This window comes from Thamnophis sirtalis, unplaced genomic scaffold (genome assembly GCF_051295495.1).
Source record: "Thamnophis sirtalis isolate CommonGarterSnake01/CBP01778 unplaced genomic scaffold, rThaSir2_p1.2 scaffold_7, whole genome shotgun sequence".
Lineage (NCBI taxonomy): Eukaryota > Metazoa > Chordata > Lepidosauria > Squamata > Natricidae > Thamnophis > Thamnophis sirtalis.
The window spans coordinates 23983872-24011059 of record NW_028261387.1 but is presented as its reverse complement, the minus strand read 5'-3'; the positions used below and the strand labels follow the sequence as shown (position 1 = coordinate 24011059).

The 27188-nt window shown below is 39.3% G+C and overlaps 2 protein-coding genes and 1 long non-coding RNA gene across 5 annotated transcripts in view; 1 reads left to right on the top strand and 2 right to left on the bottom strand.

Moving 5' to 3' along the window:
- Positions 1 to 5292: 5292 nt before the first annotated feature.
- LOC148044569 (uncharacterized) lies at positions 5293 to 7285 on the bottom strand. The gene is made up of 2 exons (XR_015697253.1): positions 7165 to 7285; positions 5293 to 5514 (listed from the first exon to the last, which is right to left on the bottom strand). It is a non-coding gene; the product is annotated as an uncharacterized LOC148044569 (long non-coding RNA).
- Positions 7286 to 7561: 276 nt separating this feature from the next.
- GADD45A (growth arrest and DNA damage inducible alpha) lies at positions 7562 to 11328 on the top strand. Of its 2 annotated transcripts, XM_014066445.2 has the most exons (4): positions 7564 to 7945; positions 8582 to 8683; positions 9376 to 9595; positions 10637 to 11328. In XM_014066445.2, the coding sequence occupies exons 1-4, from the start codon at positions 7902 to 7904 to the stop codon at positions 10748 to 10750; spliced, it is 480 nt and encodes a 159-aa protein (XP_013921920.1). In that variant the 5' UTR covers positions 7564 to 7901; the 3' UTR covers positions 10751 to 11328. The 2 variants fall into 2 exon arrangements, with proteins under 2 accessions (XP_087575618.1, XP_013921920.1); XM_087719492.1 differs by lacking the exon at positions 8582 to 8683 and having other exon boundaries at positions 7562 to 7945.
- A 4926-nt stretch (positions 11329 to 16254) lies between these two features.
- The window catches only part of GNG12 (G protein subunit gamma 12), a 50618-nt gene continuing 39684 nt past the window's right edge, over positions 16255 to 27188 (bottom strand). For both annotated transcript variants that reach the window (XM_014066440.2, XM_014066441.2), the window contains exons 3-4: positions 24085 to 24202; positions 16255 to 19989 (exon numbers count right to left, since the gene is read on the bottom strand). In XM_014066440.2, the coding sequence (XP_013921915.1) occupies positions 19864 to 19989; positions 24085 to 24180 (222 nt within the window). In that variant the 5' untranslated portion in view covers positions 24181 to 24202 and the 3' untranslated portion in view covers positions 16255 to 19863. The remainder of the gene's footprint in view (positions 19990 to 24084; positions 24203 to 27188) is intronic.

The window sequence follows — 27188 nt, the reverse complement described above, 5'->3', positions numbered from 1 at the left end:
TAACCCTTGCTTAACTCCACTCGAGTGATCATAAAATGCCTAAAGTCAGACTAGATGAGGCATGTCGTTCTCCTGCCTCCTCCTGTAGAGGGCGCTTTTTAGAGGCTTTTTAAAACAGTTAAGCAGTGTCATCCACGGTGAATCTGGCAGCAACTAGTTCAGCCTGACCTCAGCTCTTGCCTTTTTCTTTTTACATTTTTTTCTTTTCATGATGACAGTGGTGAGGCTCTGCCTCCCCTGCCTGCATGTCCCTGTCACCGCTATCTCTAATTTGAAAATTAAATAGTCAGAAGTATTCAAATACCATACAGTATTTTCTAAATTTAGAAATAAAGGGGCATTAAGAGATTGAAGTAGCCTTATTTTGTAATTTGTTTGCTTACATGGTTTCTAGTCTGTCCTAATATTAAACTTTTGCAGAATTAAAAAAATTATAATTCTGCCAAGTTTAAAAATCCCTGAAATTTGTGCTATAAAACTAACATTACTTTTGACAACAACAAAAACTTAATCCTCTAACTATTCCTGTATTCCAAAATCTATTTTTTCTCTATTTTTAAGGGAAAGTCCCGAGATTATACAGTATATAATTGAATTCATAATTCTTGATTGATTTTTGGAAACCTGTGACGTACTCCTTTCTAAAGTTAGGTGTGTTTGGTTAGTATATTCTTTTTAACCCGCACCTTTAACGAGGTATTAATATAGTTAGATTGGCCCCCCACTGCAATAGTATTGAGCTTTAACACTCACCAATATTTTATCATTCTCCAAACTTTTTCTGAATTTTCATATGCCCTCGTTCCTTGCTTCTCTTTAACCAGGATTCTTAGAAGCAGCAGAACATTTGGCTCCTGCCAGTGCAGTTATGAAACTGGAAAACACAATGAAGACGCCATATGAGGTCCAAAAGGGAAGGAACGGATTTAATTAGAAGGCGTTTTTTCAAATGTTGAATAGTATGAATGATGCTCATATTTCACCACAGCAACACATTTAAAAAAAAATGTGAAATTGATGCCTCAGATTTCTGTAGTAATTCAGACAAAACTGTATACCTTTACTTAGAAGTAAGTTTCACTGTGCAGGATTTATTTCTGAATAAACTTCTGTACGGTTGCAGTCTTCATTTGCAGTTCTGGGCATAGCTATCTAGTGGAGAAAGCTCCACAGAATGTATGAGTCATACTTTTGAAGAAGTCTATCTGGCTTTGAAGTATAAAGATGTGAACATGTAACAGATACACAGAAAAGACAGAATAACAGAGTTGGAAGGGATCTTGGGGGTCTTCTAGTCCAACCTCCTGCTCAGGCAAGAAACCCTATAACATTTCAAACAAATGATTGTCCAAACTCTTCTTAAAAACCTTCAGTGTTGGAACATTCACAACTTCTGGAGGCAAATTTAGTAGTTTATGTAATTTAGACTACATTTGGGAACACACTTAAATGATTGAATACATATAATTTTAGTTAAAAACCAGACAGGCTCAAATGAAATACAGCTTTTTAAGACATTCAATAAATTCTCCAAGACATGCAGCTTGTACATCCAAGAAAGAAATCAAAATATTCCAGAAGACGTGAGCACGGCGATGATTTCTATTTGTTGAATGTTGACATGGAAGGAGAAATGGAATGGGAGAGTTGTTTACTTTAAGAGCTAACATCTTCTAGAAGGATCTTCAGCCTTTTGGAATCAGTGAACACACATCGAATATTGAAAGCACGTGATGGGTCTGTTATAAGCACAGGGCTGCAGCCATATTTCTTTGCGTATTAATTATCCTTTATATGACCTAGCAATATTTTTGGAAATACATTTATGCTTCAGACTGATGCTTTGCTTTGCAGTAAGCTGTCTCCTAGTAACTTTGTTTTGATTGGTAAAATTTGGTAAGCAATGTTTGATGGGCAATAGCCAACCTATCATCAGCTTTTGCATACATAGCAACCCAGAACTTTCATTCTTTACCCATCAGAAGTTACCAGAGGTGGAGAGCCAAGGATTCCCATAATTTGCGCTCCCTTTGACTTTAAACAGAGACAACAATGGTAGAGGTGCCATGCAGAGCGAATCACATGGGCTATATTTGAGATACAAACCAGGCTGTGGGAAGTGACTAGGTGTAGAGGCAGCATTCATTAAAGTCCATGTGGCAGTCATAGCAATTCAAGCCCCAACCCTTTTGTATGTGCATGCCTGCAAAGCAGAGGGACTTGGATTATCCGCCATCTTGACTTTGTTTGCTCACAGGTCAGATATCCCACCAGAGGCAGCTTCAAGCCTCTTATCGTGTGAGGGCTCCCACTTGTTTGAGGCAAATAACCGCAGCAAAAGGGGTGCTACTCTTGTGCCTTGCACAATGTTCACATCCTCAATTGATTGCAATTTTTATTTATTAAACTGTTATGCCACCCATTTCACTGGTACAGTGACTCTGGGTGGCTTACAATACGATAAAAAGTACAGAAGGTTAATGCAAGGCAATTAAAATGTACCACCCAAATTCTGTGAGAAAAGTGGTAAAAAATGAAATCATCCCATATCCCAACCTTTGTTTTAGCTGTCCACATGATGGTTGTATCTAATATTGGGGAATACTGCATGGATATAGTATTAGGTGGATGGGAGGGAGGGGAGAGGGGGAAGGAGGGGAGAGAGAGAGAGAGAAAGAGAGACAGGCAGAGACAGACACATCCCTTAACGCACACTTTCTCTGCCATTCAGAATTATTCTTTAAAAAGAAAACACAATGTCAGTTATAAAGAAACAGGAATCCCAGCATCATGTTCCTTCATTGTTGTTTTGGATTGTGAAATAAACTCAAACTTCGCTCTGTCATGGATTTAAACCAATAGATTTGCAAGGATTGGCAGAGAATATGCCTTTTTGTTATGAAACCTAAAATCTGTAATGTTGGCCTTTGAAGTGGACCGAGGAAGAACGAGGCAGGAGGCTCCTGAGGTAAGCTAACAGTGTTTATTCAAACTGAACCGAACAGTAGACAGGCTAGCGGTAGATCGGACTCCGCCCTGCTTGACAGCTATTTATACAGAGCTGTCAAGCAGGAAGGCCAATAGGCACGCGTCTGACAGCCCGCGCTCAACCAGCTGCGCCTTAGCCAATCAGGCAAGGCCTGGCTGTTGCTGGCTGTCAGTCGTACGTGCGAGGACTAACAGCCTTGTCTCATAAAAGCAGATTTAAACTAATTTGCAGGCTATTTTGTAGGTGTACATTCATACAACAGCTCTCCACCAGCTCCTAGCCTACATTTATTTGACACAGACCATTGCCTTCCTTTTTCCAATCCAGAAGTGATGGGTTGTCATAATTGTTTTCCTTTGTTCAGCTCTACATTGTGACTCTAGATAACTGTCATATATACCAATTAACTTCCATGTAACTGAATAACACATTCAGTACAAAATTTATACTAAACTAACAATACAGTATTCTGGCTTTCCATTCTGCTTCAGAAGTAGCTATTTTCTTTTCTATTCTATTTGATACCCCGAAATGCGTCCAAAATATCAACATTTGATTCTCAAGATAAGGTACCCTGGCCTTCACAGAAATTGCTGCTTACAGCCAGGTAATAATTAGATCCACTTGTCCTGTGTTTAGAGCCTGATAGTGTTCTTATTTGCACGGATCAGAGGTGGTATTCAGCCAGTTCTGACAGGTTCTGGAGAACCGGTAGAGGAAATTTTGAGTAGTTTGGAGAACCAGCAAATAGGCTGCCTCCCAGCTGATCTTCTTTTGTTGCCCTGAACAGGAGAACAGAGCTGGAAAGCAAGTTAGTGGGTGGGGAGGGAATGGGGATTTTGCAGTAACCTTCCTCGGGCACAGCCACAAAGTCATGCCCACAGAACCGTTATAAAAACATTTTTAATCCCACCACTGGTATGGATGTGAGTGACATTATTTAACTCCTGTGAACCAGCTTTCCCTTTAGTGATGCACTAAAATTATGATAAAACTGTAGTTTCCAGAAATCCTAAGAAGCTTGGCCTTCACAACTGGGAATTTTTGGAGTTGCATAACACATTTTCAGAGTCCCTGCTGAAAACTGATGCATGCAACAGCAATGTGGACATCATACTGAACCAGCAGCAGATAAACAAGAATGTGAATGTAATTTATCAGCTTTTGGTTGGTGTGTTATGTGAACTTAGCCACTTTGCTTTAGAAATCAGAGCTCGCACAAAAAATTGTGATGACACAAACTATAACTTGGTGTCATGTACACAAAAACAACCAATATCCAACAACTGAAAGTATGCATTGATTGGGTTGACACAGCCACACTAGTTATTATAGTGGAGGTAATTTAAAAATTGAATCTGCAGTACTGAGCTCTGGATGACAAATTTTTACACCTACAAGTCATTGCTTGATATTGTTCTCATATATGAGGAATGTGCATGCATAAAACAAAAACCCAATTAACATGGCATGATTGGACCCACCCTTTTTCTTCAGAATTCTTGTCCTTGGATTCAACTTGCCAGAGTCATAAAGGTGACTTGCACCAGACTTATTTACGTAAATAAAAATAGCTGAAGAAAAAAAAGGGGTTGTTAGGAGTAGCCTTAGCCTCTTGAAAGAGTAGGAGAAAAATATGAGGAAACAATAAAAGGTATTATTGAGTTTGAACATGCTAGACTAAAATGTGGATGACTTTCTGGTTCAGTATAGATAAGAACATAGGCAATTAGTTAAGGTCCAGCAAGTTTTAGTTAACTGTGAAACTGACACATCACACAAGTACAGCCACTGTAGCTACATGAAAATTGGGTAATCCATGGCAAAGCACCACTGATCCTGTTCTGCCATTGATCCAGGCATTCCTCCAGAGAATCCCTAATGTTCTTGCCCAATAGGGATTCTTTTGAGGCATTCTTTCCCGTCAAGGACTGAACAGGTTATTAACTCCCCCAAATTAAAATAATGGTTTTCTTCAATGGATTTAAGGTACACAGCTAGCCTAAAGGTAAACAATGAAGCAAGTTGCTTGAGATATCAAATGGTTGTCTTCTAAGCTTCCAGACAACTGGAAGGGACACGGTGGCTCAGTGGCTAAGACGCTGAGCTTGTCAATCAGAAAGGTCGACAGTTTAGTGGTTCAAATCTCTAGTGCCGCGTAATGGAGTAAGCTCCTGTTACTTGTCCCAGTTTCTGCCAACTTAGCAGTTTGAAAGCATGTAAAAATGCAAGTAGAAAAATAGGGACCACTTGTCAGCGTTCCAAATATCATGTAGAATTAAATCAGACTCCAAGGCAAAACGATCCTTAAAATTCCAATTTAATAAATCAGACATCTTGGCATTGTGCTATGAAATCCCAATACTGGAAATGACATCAGAATTCCACCCAATTAAAAGTTCATGATCTTGTCCCCATACCCACAATCCATCACATGGTCCAATCTTCTTCTTCCATGCTGAAATCCACACCCAGCTGCTTCCGGTCAGGTGTCAAAGTACGGAGACAAAGGATGACCTTGGCTTCTAGTAAAGAATGAAAACAATACATTCCATAATCCTACTCCTTCTATTCCCCCCTCCCATCGACTATACTAATGAAACAGCATAATGAAATAAGAGAAAGTGTGGCAGGCCAAAATTCTAAAAGGAATATAATTGCTGGCCTGACACCATCTTTGGTGGGAAGGTAAGAGCATTCCATGAGTCTTCGGCGTTTAGTCAGGCCGGCCACATGACCACGGAGATGTCTTTGGATAGCGCTGGCTCTTTGGCTTTGAAACGAAGATGAGCACCCACTGTAGAGTCAGGAACAACTAGCACTTATGTGTGAGGAGAACCTCTACCTTTACGTAAACTTCCAGAAGGTCAAGCCAATCATGCATTCTAGGAGGTACAGGAATGCCACATCAGTTTGAAGACAGGGCTGGCTGCCATTAAAAGGTTACAGAATCAGCAGCACAGGCCTTATAGAAATTTTGAACCTTTTGAAAAAATCCAATCAGGTTTTCTAAGAGGTCTGATTCCTAGTAGTGTTTCTAACACAGCCTTGAGATCTGCAAGTGATCTAATTAGAATCGAAGTGAGAATCTGGCAAGCTATTTTATTAGCTTGACTGAGGATCCATCTGGCTCCAACCGGACTGCTTTTCTTTCTAATAACTGACAATCCTAGGCTGCAATGGTGGAACACCATTACAAACATGTTGACATCATTTGGCCTCACTCCAGGATATGAGCTATTTTCAGGGTTTGGTATTGCCAAAAAGGTAAACAAGCAGTGACTAGCAAAACAATTTAAGCCATTTTTTACTAGTTGCCAAAGACAGAGAATCATTTACTTGGCCGCCACAAATTATGCTTTTTTTTGCAGCTGGAACCTGGCATACTCCTGCAATTGCCATAAGAGTAGATATTTAATTATGTAGTCTAAGATCCTGCAGTTGCCCTTTATTAATTTTATTATATGCCATTGTTCTGACCTAAGATCACATTAATGTTGTTTTGGCTTTGGTCATTGGCATTAATAATCTTGGCATGTGTGCTATCTAATCTATGATGTCTTTAGGAGCTCAATAGCAAGGGTAACAATAAACAAAATAAACTGCAACAACAAGAAGTGGCATCTTTAATTCAGTGGGTGTCTTTGAACATGACAACTGAACAAGGGAGACTGAGCTCACTCAACAGCCTGGATTCACACAGACGAATGAATCACAGGTAAACCGCAAGGGCTGGGGTTGGCGCAACCCACAAGACCAAAACATGGTTGGGTAGTTTGTGGTTGGGTAGATCTTAAGCCACTAAGTAAAAACACTCAGGTTGAGTTCTGCTCTGCACCTGGTGTTTCCCCAAACACAAACATATACCAGAAGACATCTGCCTCTGCCTTCCAGAACTTTTTGACTTCCCTCTTCCGTCCACTGCATTAACCAAGTCCAATCCTGATTACTTCGCGAGTCTAGGCAAAAGCAGCCAGCTGTTGCCAGCTGTTTCGCCTAGTGCTGCAGGGACTCCACCATTAGGCAGACAGCCCAGCAGCGTCACCTACTCCCCGAGGGAGATAAACTTCTCCGCAGCCGATGGGCTTCCCCTCTGACTTGTAGAGCTTGCTTATTACCAATTATTTATTGTAAACGATTATCTGCAGAGCATTTGGCTGCAAAGAGAAGCTTACCGTCAATCCCTCCCTTTCGATCGCTTCCCCCCCCCCCGCCACCTTTTCAAAACAAAGCGGGGTGGGGGAAAGCGCACCAACAGGAAAAACAGCTGAAGCAGTCAGGCGGGAAGGAGGAGGGGAACCAGCCGCCCGCCGCTCTCCCACAGCAAAGCGCCGCCCCTTTGCAACCGCAACGCCCAATCAGCATTAAGCGAAGGCAGAGAAAGTTACTGACAGCTCTCTTGCCTTTCTCTCGACTGGAAATCGCGGGCGAGTGGGAGGGGGGGGTCAAGCGGAGGAGCACGCGCCACCACCTTATTTGCATGGCCCAATAGAGCGGCGGTATGCAAATGAGGCGCCAGACGGTTGGCTAGGGGTTGGCAGGATAACTCCGGCCCAAGGGATCCTTTGTCCCTCATTCCAGCTGGGCGGTGGAGAGCAGCCGAAGGCAGCCGGTGTCGCGGGACTAGATCGAGAGAGGCGCCAGGCTGCAAGCGGCTTGGGGCGAAGGAGACTCGGGCAAAAGTGCAGAGGGGCGTGCGGCACAGTATAAGGAGAGCGGCGGCAGCCGAAAGCCGAGGATTGGCTTGCTGAAGAGAGAGAGATAGACAGGTCCGTCACTTTACGGGAAAGCAGACGGAGAAGAGGCGCCCTCCAGGACGTCTACAAGGCGAGAGGAGGAGGAGGAACGGGGCAGAACGCCCGATCCCCGCGACCTCTTCCCGTCCTTCTCTACTGGAACCTGCAGCTGCAACATGACCCTGGAAGATCTGGCTGGGGAGCATCAGGCTTTTGGAAGGTAAGTGAAGGATGAGCGGCCGGTGCCCTTTGGCCGTCCGAAAGGAAGGCTGCTCTCCTGCAGAGGCGTTCCGTTGCACGGTGGAAAATCGGGACGGGGGGGGGGACGCGGAGCTGCAGCGGAGATCGCCCCGCTCCCGTTGCTCCGCCGGCCGGCGACCGCGGCTGCCACCTCACAGCTGGGCAGGGATGAGGGGGGGAGGGGGAAGCCGGACAGGCGCGGTGGGGACGCTTGGAGGCGATCTGGGAAGAGGCGGTGCGGGGAAAGGGAGATTTGCGCCTGTGTGGGAATAGAAACTAGGGGAGACAGCGTTTGTGTGTGTGTGAGGAGAGGGCGGCATGGCCTTTTCTGACAGGACCCAGGAATAAGGCGAACAAGTTTTGACAGCGGCCGCTCCAATAGGCAGAAATGATCACACACACGCCTTGATCTCCTCCCTGCTTTTTAAGAGCGGTTCGGTTCCACTTGACGGGACTTTTCTGATGGATCTTGAGTTGTGCACCATAGGCTGGAGGGGGGTGAGGGGCTGGAAAGAAGTGGCCCCCTTACGCGTCTTGTTATGGCGATCTTGGATGACATTTTGGCTGGAGTTTGAGTATTGAAACTTTTTTTTTATTCCTTTCCTTGGGCTGCCAGCATGGAGAAGGTGGGGGATGCCCTGGAAGAAGTCCTGAGCAAAGCCCTGACTCAGAGAAGCATCACCGTTGGGGTGTATGAGGCTGCCAAACTACTCAATGTGTAAGTGGAGATTTGAGGTGCTGGTGCCTGACTGTCTTGACTGGGAGCCACAACTACTCCCAGGTCCTCCCTTCATGGTGCTACTGCACTTTGGTGTTTACTGGTTGATTGATCTACCTCAGGAAACATCAGGGCGGGGATGATGATCTGTCGGAAGCAAGCTCCTGAGCATGCATTATGCAGGCAGGGGAAAAAATAATCCTGAGTTTCTTGCCAAACACAAATGCGCTGATCATATTTAAGCTCCGCACTTGCAATTATTTTATTCCTCTCCCCTATTTACCCACAGTGCAAGAGTTCTAAAGCCAAGTGACAGTTAAGCTGATGGAAACTGCTGACAGGGGTTTTGCTTATGTGCCCTTTGCTTTGATGCTAAAAAGTCACTAGACTGCCTTTTTTTCCACTCTAAGCAATAGTTAGACTTATATACCGCTTCATAGGGCTTTCAGCCCTCTCTAAGCTGGAACTGTGGATGCTGAGCATTTAAAAATGCAGTTCCTGTCATCTGAAGTTCAAGTCCATATAAGACAATGTCTCAGCTTCTGCTTATACCCAGACAGAATTATTTCCCATGTTTGTAATATGCTCCGTGACTTCAGTTCCTGTTTTGTCTCAGTTCCTCATTATAAAATGCACCTATTATTGTTTGTCAGGCTGTGAATAATGCAATCTGTATTGTTTTACCCCTGCAGGGATCCAGATAATGTGGTGCTTTGCCTGTTAGCAGCAGATGAGGAAGACAACCAGGATGTTGCTTTACAAATTCACTTCACTCTGATTCAAGCTTTTTGTTGTGAAAATGACATCAATATACTTCGAGTGAGCAATCCAAGCCGCCTTGGAGAGCTTCTGCTCTTAGGGGCAAGTGGAGGGCTTGAACAGCCTGCAGACTTGCACTGTGTGCTAGTAACCGTAAGTTTTGTTTTTCTTAAGAGATGGGAGTATAAAACCTACTGGGACAGGATAATCTCTGTTGCTTCTTCATAGCCTGCCACTTAGCTATAATAGTAGCCAAAGTAAAAGCCTGAATTTCCAGCATTCTTACCTTACTTCATCTGGTTGTAAGTGAGAATTTGCATGGGCCTTTGTTTTAATTAGCCTTTTCCTCTGCACAAATTGTATCACCTCTTTCTTTGCTTATTGAGCATTTGAAAGCAAAGACCTGTACAAACATGTTTCATCCTGTTGACAACAGGATTGTACAACCTTATGAGTCACCTTCCTACAGTAACTCCCTGCCTATATTTGTCTTTCCTCATTACTAATTAGCTGAGAGGTCATTATTAGATAATTCACTTGGCTGTGATTAAAAGACTGGTCACTGTTACTTAGCAGTAATTTGTTTGTGGCCTTGATGTAATTTGGAGACTGCTAAATTATTTATAACTTCAGAAGTCATACTTTAAGAAGTAGGTTTACAATATTTATTTATTTATTTTTACATTCAAGTTACAATAAGGGAATTCAGTCAATATTTCTGTTGGTCAATCCATTATTTGACATGAACTGCAAATATAGTTTATACAGTTACTTGGCTGTTCATGCAAAGACAAATGATTTTTCGTCATTGTGAAGTGTGTGCATAATGCTTAGCTTGTGAATAAAATATTGATTGCTTATTTTTTTATCCAAACTATACTGCAGACAGTTTTTTTTTTTAAATCTACTTTTTATATTAGAGAGCTCTTTTGCTAGTTATTGGAGCGGGGGGGGGGGAGACAACTCTATTAAGGTGAATTCGTGGATATTTTAAATAAAAGTTGAAATCACGAAAACAGCTGTTTTTATACAAATCAGTTGAAAGTATTAAACTGAACTTACCCCCAGTAATAAATGTTGCATTGCAATCTTATCTAGAGCATTTTGTCTCTTTTATATATAGGTCCTTTTATTGTCAGCAGCATTTTACTTTGTGCTGACAGTGAGCATTTTCTGTCTCATTTTCTCTTGCAGAATCCACATGCTTCTCAATGGAAGGATCCAGCCCTAAGTCAGCTGATCTGCTTTTGCCGTGAAAGCCGCTACATGGATCAGTGGGTCCCCGTTATTAATCTGCCTGAACGGTGACAGCAGGCAAATAAAGCTGAACTGAATAGAGAAAAATTTGCACTGAAGTTTCAAGATACTTTAGTTATTTGCTCAGGAAGTAATTTCCCAGCCTGACACAAGGATTACAGTAATTGAGGTCAAGTCAGCGGGCTGAGGTTGAACTGCGCATTGTGTGAAACTGAAGGATATTTGACAGCACTGTTGGCCAATGATGGACGCAAAGCAGAAGCCATGTTGAGGGAGCAATAGGAACTCCCGAGGAAGTTAAGAGTTCTGCAAGACGGTTGTGAAATCAAGTGTGGCAGAGTTCCTTTCAGAAGCCACCAAGTGGGCTTAGTTGGCATTGTCAGAAAGGAAACTCCTAGTTTCTGTTTTAAATACCTTTCACGTTTGAGACCAAAAAGGGTTCGTTTACTCTAGCAACTATTCTCTTTGGTTTCAAAATGCCCATTGTTTTTCTTCTAAGAAATATTAAATTATTTTGCGAGACCAGTGAAAGATTTATTTATGCACCACTTGTATTAAAATGGTTGAACTGCTGCCTTTTAATGTTTGAAATTGGACTGTGTTCACTAAAATAAAACATTTAAAAACCACCAGGAAATAATTGTTTTTTGCATTTTAGGCTAGAGGCAATACAAAGCATTAGTGTTGGTGAAACAATTCCTGGATCACGATTGTGACTGTCATACAGCATGGCATTCAGAAGGGCCCTAACTTTTTTTCACAATACTTCGGAAGTTGTAGCAGCAAAACTTCTCTGAATATGAGAACATGCTGTGATTTATAAACCACTCTTATAAAATAGAACAGAATTTCTCCCCCCCAACTTAATAATAATAAAAATAGGCAAATGGTGAATTGTGGTTTGTCTTGTGGTTTGCATTCAAAAGAAGGAGCAGGTAACATGGGAAAACTTAACAAAAATAATAATTAAAAGTGTTGTGGTTCTGCAAAGGTATTAGCGTTACTTAAACACCTGAAAGTAAGAATAGCTAAGCTACTCTTCTCACCCACATGCTTGCCAGCCAAACATGCACTCTCTTGAGGAAGGATGGGTTCTACTAAATGACACTTTTGCCCTGAATATCTGGGTAAAAAGGCAAAGGAATCATCAGTAGAAGAAAGATGTATGGCAGTAAATGCATCTGCCCTAGAAAAGGTCTAAAAAAACAGCTGAAGAATTGTAATTGAAACAAAAAAATGTTCTGCTTTGTCTCATTACAAAGTATTGCAAGCGAAATGCTCCGAGTGCAGGGGGACTTGAAATCCCTCCAGACTGTATTGCTATTATTCTTTAAAGACCCTTGGAGTATATTTTATAATTGGACATAACAGGTATTAATTTTTACCTCGCCTTTATTTTATAAGTAACCCAAGGTGACAAACATAGTACTCGTTTTTCCTATTTTTCTCAAGAAAATCATTGGCCAAAGATCACCCAGGTAACTTTCATGCCACGGTGGGAGTAGAACTCACAATCTCGTTTCTAGCCTGGTGCCTTAACCACTACATAAAATTGGCTCATTGAAAACAGAACAAATCTCATTAAAGCAATGGAACTATTCACAGAAATAAATGTCATGGGTTAGGCATATCTGTTCTATTAGGTAAGAGGCAGCTTGTGAGAGGTAGAAAGTGTCCCCAATAGCAATTTATAGTGAACTATTTCATAATCTGTTATTTTTCTAGACCAGAGGCTGCCTAACGGCTGGATCAATTAACTAATATATGCCTCTTGTAAGAAAATGCATTAGTCTCTTTTTTATAGAATTCTTCATAATGAAATGTGCTTCAGAAATAATGTTTAATATATCAACAATAGTGAGGCCATGTTGTGTTTTAGGATCCCCAGCACCAGTAGCCACTCCCATTCTAATATTTTGAAATGTGTTGGACCTCAATTTCAAAGAATAGCTGTGCCACAGCAGGAGATTCAGGAAATCCAGGTAAAGACACCTTGCGACATCCAGAAGCAGCTGAATTGTTCCATTCTATTCTCAAGGTGTAAGACTAGGGAATCTCACTCATAAATTGCTTAATTATTTGTCTAGCCCAGGTCCCAGTGCTACACCATGCAAAAAAGCAAAGCTGCATAAACATCTGAAGTAGGTAAAAGGAAGATAATTATGAATTAGTTTGGGATGCAGGGCATCATTTGTAGCATAATTGTTCAGTAAATATAAAGCGTTTCTAACAAGTCCAAAAAATAATCCACAATACAGGAAAAATAGATAATGGGAAATAAAAACATATCACACCTCAGTGATGAGTGGCATCCGCTAATCCGCTTTCTTAGAGAGCAAGAAATTAAAAACACCAAATATGAAGCAAATAACAAAGTGTTAATAAGAAATGAAAGCATACTATTACTTGAAATATGACACTGTCCCTTGAAACCTCAAATAGCTGCTTTGCCGGCAATTTTAAGTGTCAGCCGTACAAAATAATACCTACAATTATGACTGACTTGGCTTTAAAAATATTTTCCGCTTTCCTTTTAAAATACATAGAAAGAAGTTATTAAAACATGTAAGTTTTTTTAAAGCTGTTTTTGAAAAGATGAGAGTAAGGAAAAGCATTATTGCCTAAAAAGTGTTGCTATGGGAGCTTGCACCTGACTGAATGAAATAAACGGAGACTATTCAGCAGCAAAACCAGATGGCTGAAACCAGATGGGCCAGTATCCTGCACAAAGTTAAAGATCTATGATTAACCACAGTTTCATCAGCAATTAATGTGTGTATACAGCAACAAAACTTGAAAGTAGGTTGCTAAATCATCACTTGATATTGTTGGAATGAAAATCTGAAAAAATATCAGTCCGTACCATCTTGTGCTGCCTGCAGTACAATTCTATATAAATTAGATATTTGGGAGGAAAGAGCGCCTTTGTTTACTGACGTCTAAGTGTGTGATGTGGTATTGATCCACAAGATTTCAAGACTGTATTTACTTGGTCAGTCTTTCTCAATTTGGTACTTTTCTGCTGTATTGGACTACAGCTACCATCTTGATATTAAAAGGTAATGGGAGCTGTTATACAACCCATGTGTGACGTGACGGTTGTGGAGGTTGCATTGCAGACAAACAAAACCATCAGAGAAAACAAACTGCAATTTTCCCAACTGGATGCCCTGCAAGGATCCATCATCCCCAGCCACTATAATTACTTTATGGACCCTTCCTCATGTAAGAATATTGAGCAGAAATTCTATCCCAGTGGTGTAACAGGTTAGTGGGGCATAAGCTCACTCTTACTCAGCAGCCTATGTCAGCACACCCACACAGAAATTATCACAGGCAGGAAGATGCCATTGCTCAACACAGACAAGCTTCCAAAATGTACCATTTAGGGCAATGAAAACTTTCTTTAGTGAATATCTGGTATTCCATTCTAAAATGGCCCAACTATAAATCATGTCTTTCTTAGTGGTCCAACCTTACATTATAGAGTTCAGTAGCCTCAGATAAGTGCATGAAATTGAATGGAAGGTAATATTTAAAGGAGCTGCCAAGAACAGCAATCAACAGAATTGGGTGTCTGAAATGAGAAGTGAGACTAATCCTTGTTCACTGATCTCCAAGCAGAATCTAGTCAAAGGAAGAATTTGTTGGATCTCATGTTTTGACAGGGCAGGTGAACATCTAACATGCAGTTTACCGCAGTCACAGATCCACAGCAAAAACTACCTACCAATAGAAAGGCAGATATTCTGAGCGGTGGAGGGCTATATGGATCTTATCCTGTCCTTTATTTTTTCTTTCCTCGTAAGTATAGCAAACATCAGCATACCAAATGCAACATCGCCTAGCAAGGAGGGCAGGGAGTGGAGATTTGCTACCAGTCCTATGATATTATGAGGATTATCACCACATTGTTGAATAGAATCTGACTATGGCAAAAGCTATTCTTGCTATTCATAATTATCTTTTCAGGATAGAGCATGCAGAATCAAAGGTGAAATATGTTCACTATTCTTGAAGCTAAAAGGTCGACATGCTTTGCAAACCATTTGCAAAGAAAGAATGTGCAGATGTCTTTGCAGTTCAGTGTTCCTCTGAAACGGTTCAGTGAAGTCAGGCTGTAAAAGTAGAGGTCACCCGTTGGCTTTCCAACTGATGCCTTAAAACAGTATCAATAGCAGCAGAATGTGATTGCAGTTACATGCCTGGCTCAAATCGATTTGTCATGTCTTTATTAACTGATGCAACTAATGTGATGTATTATTTCTAACACACTTAAATTCAGTGCACTGCAATGATAGGCAGAAAACAATATGAAAAGAAATGATATTTAATTAAAGTATTTTATATCCATGATACTAAATATATTAGCTGTGAAAAGGAATCTTTACAGTTTTTAATCTTTCTAATGTTTGCAAGAAACCACCTTCCAAGAGCAATCACATTGTATAGAGAGGTACAATGAAAGCAAACAATTACAGATTGTTTATGAAAGATAAAACAAAACTATTAAAGTAATTTCATGCATTCTTTTTTACTTCAAAGGCAAATCATGGTATTATTCTTTTCAATGCAACATTACAGTAATGTGAGAGCAAGAAAAAAAAAACAGAGAAGATTGTCTGTAAGAAATAAAGTTGTTTACTATTATATTTAAAAGGGATAAATAAAAACACAGCATGTTTCTAGACAGTATTATTTTTCTTCCGTGATGTTTCAAAGAAAACACCAAGGTGGAGGTTAGTGGTACAATGACTAAAAACTCCTTATTAAGTTTCATACTCTTAATTTCAAACTTCACAATAGTGTAGAAGTTATTATTTTAAATTAAGTGTTCATTTCCCCCCTATTCTGTTAATCACATTAACCTAAGCACCACTGCAGCAAGTCCCACTGAAGTGAATCCAAGGCAATAGATATAAAGGCAATGTTCTCAATTTCTTGTTGAGGTATCACCATTGCACACATGCAATGTGTGTATGTTTCAACTCTCAATATATTAAAAAAAAAAGTTATGAAAAGCTGGTGAGGGGTGAGGAGGCATCTAGCAACAACTTAAACTTGGAGAGAAATAACTCAAAGCAGCTCGTTACATTTTGGTTCTGAATTTATTGTTGCTTTGATTGAAAACTGCTACATCTCAATCAATACAAGAAACCGAACAAGGGTGAGGTTGACAGCCCATGAGCCTTTCAAGGGGAAGTCAAAATGCATTCGTAAATGGAAGTTGGCACAACATTTTACTTGGCTCAAATGAAAACATCTGCAGTTTACAACACCGTGTTTTCAATAATTATCTCCGGTTTGTAAAATACACATGAATGATAAAAATTTAAAGCACTGCTGGTGAAAATATTGGTTTGGATCCAAAGCACCACAACATAAACCAAATTGCTGCTTGCATTGCTCTGCAAATACAAGGAAAGCAGTTTCTAGACTACTTTAAGATGCAAGTTCATAGCATTTCCTATGCTTCTCTGGCACATGTAGAGAACGGTCTTTGCTTATATCGTACAAGACTATACATGCTTACTCAGAAATAAGCCCCATTATATCGTACAAGACTATACATGCTTACTCAGAAATAAGCCCCATTATAATGAATAGTGGTTTACCCTTAATAAACCATGAGAGACTGTAGCCCCTGAATGGTCTCTTATGTATGTCCCGTCAGCACGGCTCACTTGTGAAAGGGGGCTTTCTCCCTTGCAAGCATGTATTGGATTCTTGGATTCTTGCTTTTCCTTTTTCCTGGGAATATATTAGGGTAAGGCTAAAACATTGCTTTTTGGGATATAGTATATCTTATCCCACATATGGAAGGGCATATTTGGATCCAACCTATTTTGGCCTGGTGCTATAACACTACAACAAGGCGAATACATAAGTACTGTCAGATTTTAACAACAAAAGATCACATTCTAGAAGAAGGCAATGGCAAACCATTTCTATATTGCTGCTCCAAAGCTAGATGGATGTGTTTGTGAAGTTATCAAGAGCTGAGGCCAACTTGAAAAAGACTAAAGTAGCATGATTAGCAATGCAAAAAGAACAAAAAGTCCAGAAAGCAGGCCTAATATTAAGGTGTCAAAACTCAAGGCTTAATTTGGAAAAATGTGAACTGAGAGATGAGTAGAAGAAATTAGAAAAAAAAATAATGGCACCCATCAATTGCAAGGCAACATCTAATGATGTCCTTCTTTCTTTTGGTAATGCCTCCTCTATCCAGTTTGTGTTCAGTCAAGCCAGGCAAGAGGACTATTAAGCAGGATGCTTTTTCAAATGCCTGATCACCAAGTGCTAATCTTAGTTTTGACTCAACGTGTAACAAGTCAAACATCATTTATTAGATACTCAATCACTGAGGGTATTTAAGTAAGTTACAGAGGTTCATCTATCATAAATCTGATTTTAAAATTTAAGGATATGGACCTTTTAATCTTACATGAAGTAGAACTTAAATGAGAGGCAGGGAACAATCATAATCAGTTTAAAATGCCTCGCTAGCAAGAGTAACTGAATGTGTCCAAATTCATTCATTAAAGCATATGGAGCAGCATTTGCTGGTGATAGTGTAGTGTTTGCAACATGGAAAATGCTTTTGTTTGCATATCAGTATATATATATCAGCACAAATACAACTATATATATGAAAATATAAAATTGGTGAATGTGCTGAGAATTTTTAAAATTGCATTCATCTGATGAGTAGAATAGGTCTAAAAAGAGCAGCATTCTAATTGTTTAAAAAAATACTGATATTTGGGATAGGATTTGTAGGAAACAGGTTGGGTTGGTGATGGGTGAGAAAACGTCCAGCATTAACTTCTGCTTTTACAAGTAATATAATGTTCAAGTGCCGATTTACCAGTGGCAATACCAATTTATTCATTACAAATAATTATATCGACTCTCTTAGAGTTGACAGGCCTGCCAATGCAGTCTCTCCTCATTTATAGGCTTATTGCAATGAGCATCAACTCTGACAATTGAGAGGTTCAATATTTTATGGCCATCATGCATGAGCGTAGGTACATGATCTGTACATTCTTAACTCACCAGAGGACCATCTACCCGTGCGAATTAATCACTTCCATGTAGCAAAGTCAAACGTAGGTTGACCTTTTCCTCTGGATTTTACTTCCTATGTTAAGATCATAACACAAGCCTAACTACTGTCTGGTTCACTTTATTTAACAGAAATGCAAGTTAACCCATGTTGTTGCCATGGACTAACGTTGCAAGAATCATCCTTTATAAAGAAGATTTATATAGCTGACAAATCAACTGCTGCCCAATTATCTTAAAACAAACCAAAAAATAGGTCATCTGTGTTAATTTGGGGACACGGACTTAAGACTTGATATCAGAAAAGACACTGTTTAAAATTATGATAGCAACTAAGATGGCACCAAATTCCAGGTAATCTAATTTAATGAATTGTACGTTGATTATGTGATGGCCAGAGTGATATAAAATAAGCAAAATCAATGCAAAATTGTGGATATGTTATCAGTTCCGTACTATTTTTAGGAAGTTATTTTAGTTTTTAAAATGTGTTAAATTTATGTTTTGGGAACATGAAGGCGAAAAGAAACACAATATCAACACAGCAGCATGCAGAATTAATACAGTTCTCCACAAGAGCTTGATTATAATGCAGTGAAAAGCACCAGTAAATTGGGTGGGGGACTTTGGCTTACCAGCTCTGCAGCTAGCTTCTCAATACAGTTACGGTGAAACCAAGTATGCGTTAAGCTGTCACCAAGCAGATACAAACACTATGGAAGTCTAGGTCTTAACAAGAAGAAATATTTGAGGGGCTGTCCCTTGGCTGGTTGAAAATGAATGCTTTGGGGTTGGCTTTGCATTCTATGCTGAAGTTTCTATGAGGGAAATCTAATCATGCATGGAACAACAACAAAAAGCTGCAAGTAATCCACCTTCGAAACACAGAGCTATGGCAGATCACAATAATACTATAAAAATTAAAAGGCCAAACAAATAGAATACAGATACATACCCCTGGCTTAAAATGTATCAGTGTTGCTTCTTTCTATTCAGTATCTCATTATCGCATGAATGGTACCCAAATTTTTTAATAATGTTAACATATACAAGGGATTAGCTGCTGCCGCTGAGAATTGCTATAATCCTTCAAGCATTTATTTAGCACAACCATTGATTTTAATAGGTCTTGTGCAGAAGCAGTAGCACCATAGATTTCACTCAGAGTCTCTCTTCCTACTTAGTGATTGTTTGATATTTATGAAATGTAAATTGAGGGATCAAACTGAAAAAAGGCTGAAAGCTTCCAAAAACCAGTTCATTAGAAACTGTGTAGGAAAAAGGCAAAGGACAGAACTCCTCTTAAAGACAAAAAGAAAAGGAGGATAAATTTTTAGACACCATTATCGCAATCAATCTGAATTTAGTGTAGTCTACATTTCAGTGGAAATAAAAGATAACTTAAAGGCGATAGACGTCACTTTTCAAAGCTATGTTGAGAACCAGAATGTACAAATGTGTAGGTTTTTAAGACATTGTTGAAAGCTTAAGATATACTAAATAGTGAAAGCATTAAGTGCAGAAATTCTATCAATAAATGCAGCAATGAACTCTGAAGAGTGCACTTAAAGAATGCACTTTGGAATGTGTCTATACATCTAAACGAACATATGCATACACCCTAGATATAGACTCCATTTACATATACAAGGTACACACTGGTATCAAATCAAATGCAAAAGAAAGCTTGATTAGCATTCTAGGCTTGTCTACCTCACTACTCTGTAAATGAAGCTCAGGCAACTTTGGTCTTGATAGTTCAATCCTTGGATCTGTGAACACTCACTACATTTTAAAATCAAGCCCAGCCCAGCCCAGCCCAGTTCAGCCCAGCCCGTCAAAGCCAAGAGAATCCATGCCTAACAACATTTGTAGAACCCTTCCATTTTTGCAAGAAGTAACTTTTAGAACCGTGTGCCTGGCATTGAGGATGGGAGAAACAAACATTCAAGGAAACTTAAAAGTTCATTCATACACAAGGTGGAAATAAGTTGCTGTTTTATGCAATGGCTACCAGGTGACCTTCAGGTTACTTCTCTAAAATTGGCTAGGTTGGTTTTGCAGGGGAAGGTTTAGAAGGCATTTTGCTGCTTTGCCTATAGAATAATGCAGGTTTTTTTATCCTTGAAGGGATTTTCTGAAGCAGGTATGCCCATTAGTAAAGGATCCTTCCTGGCATGTTCCTCACAATAGCACATTAGATCTGCTGATGCCTTCGACACCTGCAGAGGAAAAAAGAGGCAGAATTATAAATTTTCCAAAAAGCTTCTTTTAATAAAGTGAATTTTAAGATACACTCATTGAATATGTGCAAGTGTACACAAAAAATACTTTGCAGTCTTTTAGCTTTTGTTTATGAAGGAGGCTTTAGTGGTAAATAAACAAATTGCAAAATGAGAAGCTGAATGTATGTAAACCTTTAGGTTTATGCTTTTTTTATTTGTCATCATGTCCCAAAGGGTGGTTGTAGGATTAAATTGTTAAGAAGCTTGATATGAGATTAAAAGTAGATATGCATTACTTTTCATTTTCTGTTCTTCACATATACATCTTAAAAAGTCTGGGAATGCCTATGGCATTCTTATCTTCTACAAAGAAAGCACAGCACTGGTGCTTTATGCTGATCAAGATACAACAGAGACAGAATCTAGTACATCTTGACAGCGGCTTTCTACAAATGGCTAGAGAATCACAGAACAAGAATTGGACGAGTCTATTCAGACCTTTGGATCAACCTCTTCCTCAATGCAGAAATCACAATTAAAGCATCCCAGGTAGAGGGTTGTCCTTCTCCTTCAACATTCAAAACAAGGGAGCCTATTACCTCTTTGAATAACTGGTTCCACTGTCAACCTGCTTACAATTTGAACACCCTTGCTAACATTCAATCAGAATCTATCTTTCTAGGATTTAAATCTATATTTCCATGGCTGCACTCTAGGATAAGGATGGACAGGCCTTGACCTTCTATGTGACCTCCCTTCAGGAATTTGAAGAATGCTATTATAGGTTCTCTCAAGCATTGTTTCTGAAGGTTAAACGTCTCCGGCCCCTTCAAACTCTCTTCTTGAGATTTGGTTTCCTGTTCTCTGAAATCATTCTTGGTTCTCTAAACCCAAATCTGTAAGACATGGGGACCAACTTAAAATTGGATCTGAGCAAAGCAGAACAATGATTACTACTTTCTGTAATTTATAAATTATACTTTTATTAACTGTATTTGCCTGTTTTCGTAGCACGCTGACTTGTTTTTAATTTGTAACCAACTACTATTCCATTTTCTTTACAAATACAGATAGTCCTTGACTTATGACCATAATGGAACTTGCCCATTATGGTTGTAAGTCATGAAAGTAGTAAAGCAGGTCATTTCAGTTAAGCAAACATTACAGTCATAAAGCGAGTTCATTGGTTGCTATGGGCTGTTTTTGTCAAAAATCATAAGTAAAACCCAGTTATCTGACTGCAAGTCATTGCAAACGACTGCAAGTGTGGGCCAGTTAGAGAACTCCCAACATATGGTCACATGATCATTGGGATGTGTTTGTGTGGCCATTGACACTTTGGAATTGTGCTGTAAGTACCTTTGAAGGAATCTATCAGAATTTTGAATGGTTGCTAAGTGATGTGCATAATTTGAGGACTACGTTTACTTTTACTAAGCCAAGTATCCCACAGCCTATACCTTTATGCAATTTATATGTGTTTACTAAATTATTGTTCCTTCAATTTTTGGTCACCTGCAGATTTGTTAAGTATGCCCTTTACGTTTTCACCCATGTCATTACTGAAAATACCGAAGAATAGAAGATCCAGGATTGATTCCTTCCTCTAATTGGATCAGGAACAAACGATAAACATGCCTGCAAAATTGTGTTTTGAACCAGTTATGTATCGATTTAATTATCATGTCATCCAACCTATACTTAACCAGCTTGCTAATCGGCCTGCCAAATGCTTTTAATGATGTCAAAATATATTACAGCTATAATTATAAACTGGACCAGAATTTCCATCACTAAGTAATGCAGATGTAAAGTGCAAGATCACAAGGTCATACTATTTAGCAGTGGCAATCCCATTGCCATTATTAAGGGGAAATGTGAGTTGTTAAGTGAGGCCCTCTTTGCAATTTCCTAACAAACCAAGTCAATTGGGCAGCTAGCAGGAAGTTGCTAGTCTCAGATGGCTTGCAAGCAGGCAGGGAAACAGGTAAATGGCTGATGTTGGGTGGGAGAGAGAGTGAGGGGGGTGCATGGATGGCCAGGGAGAGGCAGCTGAAGCATGTCAGGGTTTGGGAGTTGCTGCTTTTGGGGGGGAGGGAGAGGCTGCATGAGAGTTTGCGAATGGTTGAGGCACCATGCAAATGCAGTGAGACTTGGGAAGGATGTGTGGGAGGGAGAGACTTACCACAGCAACTTGTGACTTGCTGGCTTCCCTATTGACTTTGTTTGTGGGAAGCTGCCAGGGAAGGTCACAAATGGTGATCACATAAGCATAGGACACTGTAACTTTTGTAAGTACAAGTCAGTTCCCAAGTGTCCAACTGTGATTATGTGACTGTATGGGTGGGGGGACAATTGGAACTTAAAAGGACTGGTTGTTACCATCACTCATTCAGGCAGTGTTCACAACTTCAAAAGTTCACTAAATTAGTGATCATTAACCAAGAACTACCTGTATGTCTACACAGTGGTGGGTTTCAAATAATTTAACAACTGGTTCTCTGCCCTAATGATTTCTTCCAACAACCAGTTCACCAAAGTGCTCAGAAAGTTAACAACCGGTTTTCCCGAAGTGGTGCGAACTGGTTGAATCCCACCACTGTGTTTATAGGAAGAATATGCAGTATCTTCCATGCATGAACTGTTTCCTGCATAGGGCAGCTGGCTCTCAATGGTCTGTACTCAAACCAACCCATGCATGTTTCACATGTTTTGATGTATACAAAAGGGCCTCAAAAGATCAAAAGGCAGACAGGCCAGCACACAAGCCATGCAGAGGAAGTACAAATGTATCAACATTTCCCAATTTGTCTTATAAAAGTCACTCTGTGATCCCTCCTACTTTTGTTTTGGTTGAAACCCAACGATCAAAGTATTCTGGATGTTGTTTTTGCCAAAGCATGGCTCACCGAACCAGTTTGGCACAACTTCCATAATGGAAGAGTGTATATCAGGTTTACAAACTATATTTTTCATTTCATGCACATCCTTAGCCTACAGCATTCCCACAATCTATTATGGAATTTGCTTGATCAAAAAAGAGATTATCCTCTGTCTACAAAGACTCACTCTTGACAAATCCCTGCTGATTTTTTTTTAATCGTTGTTTTCAAGGTGCTGACAAGTGCTTATAATTATTCTAGAATCTCTGCAGGCAGACTGATTGGTCTATAATTTGCTGGACTTTTTGCTTTCTGTGTTTTCTGATTTCTGATTTTGAAAAATGTGTGAGAATTTTGACTATATCATCAGTTAGTTCCTCTCTACCTTGCAATTAATCTGATATTAGAGATTTAAACTTATTAAATATGAATTCTCTGATGATGTTTTTTTTAAATTTAAGGTTCATTTATGCCGCCTGCTCTTCACAATTCCAAGTGGACCACATACACATATATACATATATATGTGTATGTATATGTGTGCATACTGTATGTGTAATATGTATGTACACACTCGTCACACATATACTGGAGAAGACAGCATCAAAATAGAATTTGAGTAACTAACTTTTTCTCAGCATTCTGCTGACACTGAATATATACTAATATCTTTCTTTTTCTTTTGAATATACCTAATAGGCCTTTTTGTTCTTCTTGGGATTCTTTCCTTTGATTTCTTATTCTAACATTTCACTTTCCTGATACTAGCTCTACAATTCCAATTCACTGTCTGTATTATTCCTTTGTATTTATCCTTTTTATTCTTTCCCAATCCAAAAACAGGTTGGAGAGAAATTGTGTAAGAGTCTTGGAACTCCGTTTCTCTGGAAGTCAGCAGGATAACTTTTTGAAAGCTGAACAGAACAAGATCAAAATTACATTATGTCTTATGTGACTGACCAACATAATCTCCAAATGTGTGTCTATTGCATGTATCTAACTACATTGCACAATATATTGCTATATTGTGAAACTTCTTCATTAAGCAAAAGATATTAGACTCCCAATGCCATATTCCAATCACTTCAAGGCAATTCTTAAACTTATTTGATTTTTTAAAAAAGCATTTGAAAACATAAGAGGAGAGACAGAGAACACACTTTAAATAATAAACACATAGTTCATAGCAAGAAAATATATTATGCTTAACCTTTATCCTTTCTATAGATGCTTCTATTCTCAACTGCTGAACAGTTCTTCTTGCTTGAGCTATGTTGTTTGTGGTGCCAGACGTTTTGCCAGACATTCTCGGTGAACTCTTCCAAGCACTGTTAAGAAAAGACAATGGGTTGCTTTGCTGGCAAAAAAAATCATAATTAATCAACAACAGGAACAAAGGTTCAGAATATTCCATGTCTTCCAATGTAACAGTAACTAAGCTTTCACAACAGAAGAAGAAAATAACTTTGCAATAGTAAAGTTGATAAAATATTGGGAGCAATGAGTTTATAAATGTAGAATTTTATTTTATTTTAAAGCATACTAAGACTGCCAGTTCATAACCATGAATCAACTTTTTCCCCAAACATTTTATACATGGAAACAAGCAGTAGAATTATTGTTTTCAAAAGACATTATGTGTATTCACAAAAAAAGTAATAAGATACACGAAAATGTATTTTTCTTATTGAATGTTATATAGTCTGCAACACCTTTGATGTTCAAAGCACTTGTCTAGTCTTCTGCAGCTGGTCCCTTTAGAATTTGGGTTCTAAGTATTCAAGGTTTATGCCCATCAGATCACCTGCTAAATATATTTGGTCTACCATAGGTAGATAAGTGTGTGTGTGTGTTTGTGTGTGTGTTTGTGCATGCATGAGGGAGGGAGAAGGAGATAGAGAAACCTACCTCACAGAGTTGTTATGAGGAAAATAGGAGGAGTAGAGGTAGTCCTTGCCTTACAACAATTTGTTTAGTGACTGTTCAAAGTTACAACGACACTTAAACAAGTGACTTATGACCATTTTTCAGTTATGACCTTTCTTGCATCCCCATGATCATGTGATCAAAATTCAGATGCTTGGCAACTAGTTCATATTTAAAACCATTGTGTGTCCCAAAATCATGTGATTTTGCGACCTTCTGGCAAGCAAAGTCAATGCAGAAGCCAGATTCATTTAACAACCGGGTTATTAACTTATCAATTGCAGTGAGTCACATAACAACTGAGGCAAGAAAGGTCGTAAAATGGCACAAGACTCACTTAACAAATATCTCACTTAACAACAAAAATTTTGGGCTTAACTGTGGTCGTAAGTTGAGGACTACCTATATTATGTAGGTTTGCCACCTTGATATATATATATACACACACACACACACACACACACACACACACACACACACACACTCGCCCATTCCAGTTCTGTGAATGGGGAAAAATTGCAAAACATCACATGACGACAACATGACGTGGTAAGTTTGACACCCGTGCTCTAGAGCTAAAACATTTAGCAGGCTTATGCACTTTTCTTCTTTCTCACATACTTGGGATGAAGGTGGCCTATTGTACTCCCTCTTCCCCCACCCCCCCGCCAAATCTTCCTAAACTAGTCAACTTTCAGTACTTCAACGTTAGTAATTCTTACTGAAGTTTTTTCCAAGTTAAGGTGATAATTCATTAAAGTTAATTCTCTGGACTCCCAAAAGAGACCTTTATTCAAATTGCATAGGACAATAATGTGCTTCAATATATTACCTGTATCTTATTTCTTCTAAAAATGTGTACCTCCAAAATGTGAAATAATGCAAGGTTATAAACCCAGATCTTCTTGAAATTACCCAATCAAAGCAACATCGAGCATATTTAAGAAGATCATGTTCACTTTCTTTTCCTGATCCAAATGACATTGCTTATCATGCTTGGCACTGATTGCCTTCTACATCCAGGCGTGAGTGTTCAGAGCTGAGTCACAGGCCGTAATATCCTATTGTTGGATCCCTTCCAATGATCTGCAGACTCTGATCATCATGTTCAGCCAACGAATGACCCTTGTAGCACAAGATGGTTTCGCTGGAACGGCTTTTTAACCTCTGGGAAGCCACGTGAGTTACTGAAATACCACTCCTGACTAGTTTTCAAGATTATGCCTGAATACTGCCAAAACTGGAATGCTTTGCTCATAGTTTTGAGAACAGGCATTCTATTGCAGCCAATTCTGTAAAAGAGAACTACGACCATTATGTATAAATTAGCAGAAAAAAACAGAATGAAACTATAATATAATCTGATTCTGGTCATAAAAACACCAGTACGATAGCAATACTGTAGAGTAGACAATGCTGCTAAAGCATAAAACAAAACAACTAAATCATCAGTCTGAATTTCAGATCCAACTACTGGATATATTAATGATTTTCAAAAGTGCCTGCTCTCAAAAGTCCTTGATGCCCTATTTAAAATAGTGCAATCTACAACACATATACCTTAAAAATTACAAAGCAGCCTTCAGAGATAGAGACTTCCAAAGCTACATCTATCTATAGAGTCAGTTCATACTATCATTAATGAGTTTAATAAACTGACAAGTAAAGCCCAATAAAATTACTAACACAAACAATATTGATTGGTACACACAGCAATCAATTTGAGTTCTATGAAAAACATTGCTTTTAATAAAAGAAAAACAAACTCAAAGCTAAATATTAATAGAGAAGCCAGTTGATAACAATGTCCCTGCATGAGCAAACCAAAATCAATTCCTTCTGTATTTAATTCTAAAGTCTTAATCTTTCAATAGCCAGTGGGTTAAATCAGAGGTCCCCAACCCTCAGTCCATAGACCAACACCAGTCCACGGCATGTCAGAAACCAGTCTACGCGAACAAGCAAAGCCCCAATCATAGGATGCAGGCAGCATGCAAAACCACGCCCTGTCCAGTCTGCGGAAAATCCTCTCTCCACAGAACTGGTCCCCAGTGCCCAAAAGATTGGGGGCCACTGGGTTAAATAAATGCTCCTTCTTTCTTCCCCCTTGACAGAGGGAGTCACATGCTGTCCTGGGCTTCAGTACTATTGCAGTGTTCAGCCATTCAGGGCCTACATTAATCAATATATTTGTGACCCGTCAAAACCGCGGTAGACAAAACCGTGCTCGACGAAAGCGCGTACCTGATGTCATCAGCAGCGCGATGGAAAAAATTAAAAATAAATTAAATTGAAATTAAAATAAAATTAAAGCAAGCCGATTCACATAAAGGTAAGGGTTAGGTTTAGGTTTAGGTTTAGGGTTAGGTTAAGGGTTAGGGTTAGGTT

Bases quoted from the DNA above. Each gene is read 5' to 3' on its own strand.
- GADD45A (XM_014066445.2), top strand. From the start codon at position 7,902: ATGACCCTGGAAGATCTGGCTGGGGAGCATCAGGCTTTTGGAAG. The intron at 7,946-8,581 runs GTAAGTGAAGGA...TTGGGCTGCCAG, and splicing joins GAGCATCAGGCTTTTGGAAG to CATGGAGAAGGTGGGGGATG. The intron at 8,684-9,375 runs GTAAGTGGAGAT...TTACCCCTGCAG, and splicing joins GCTGCCAAACTACTCAATGT to GGATCCAGATAATGTGGTGC.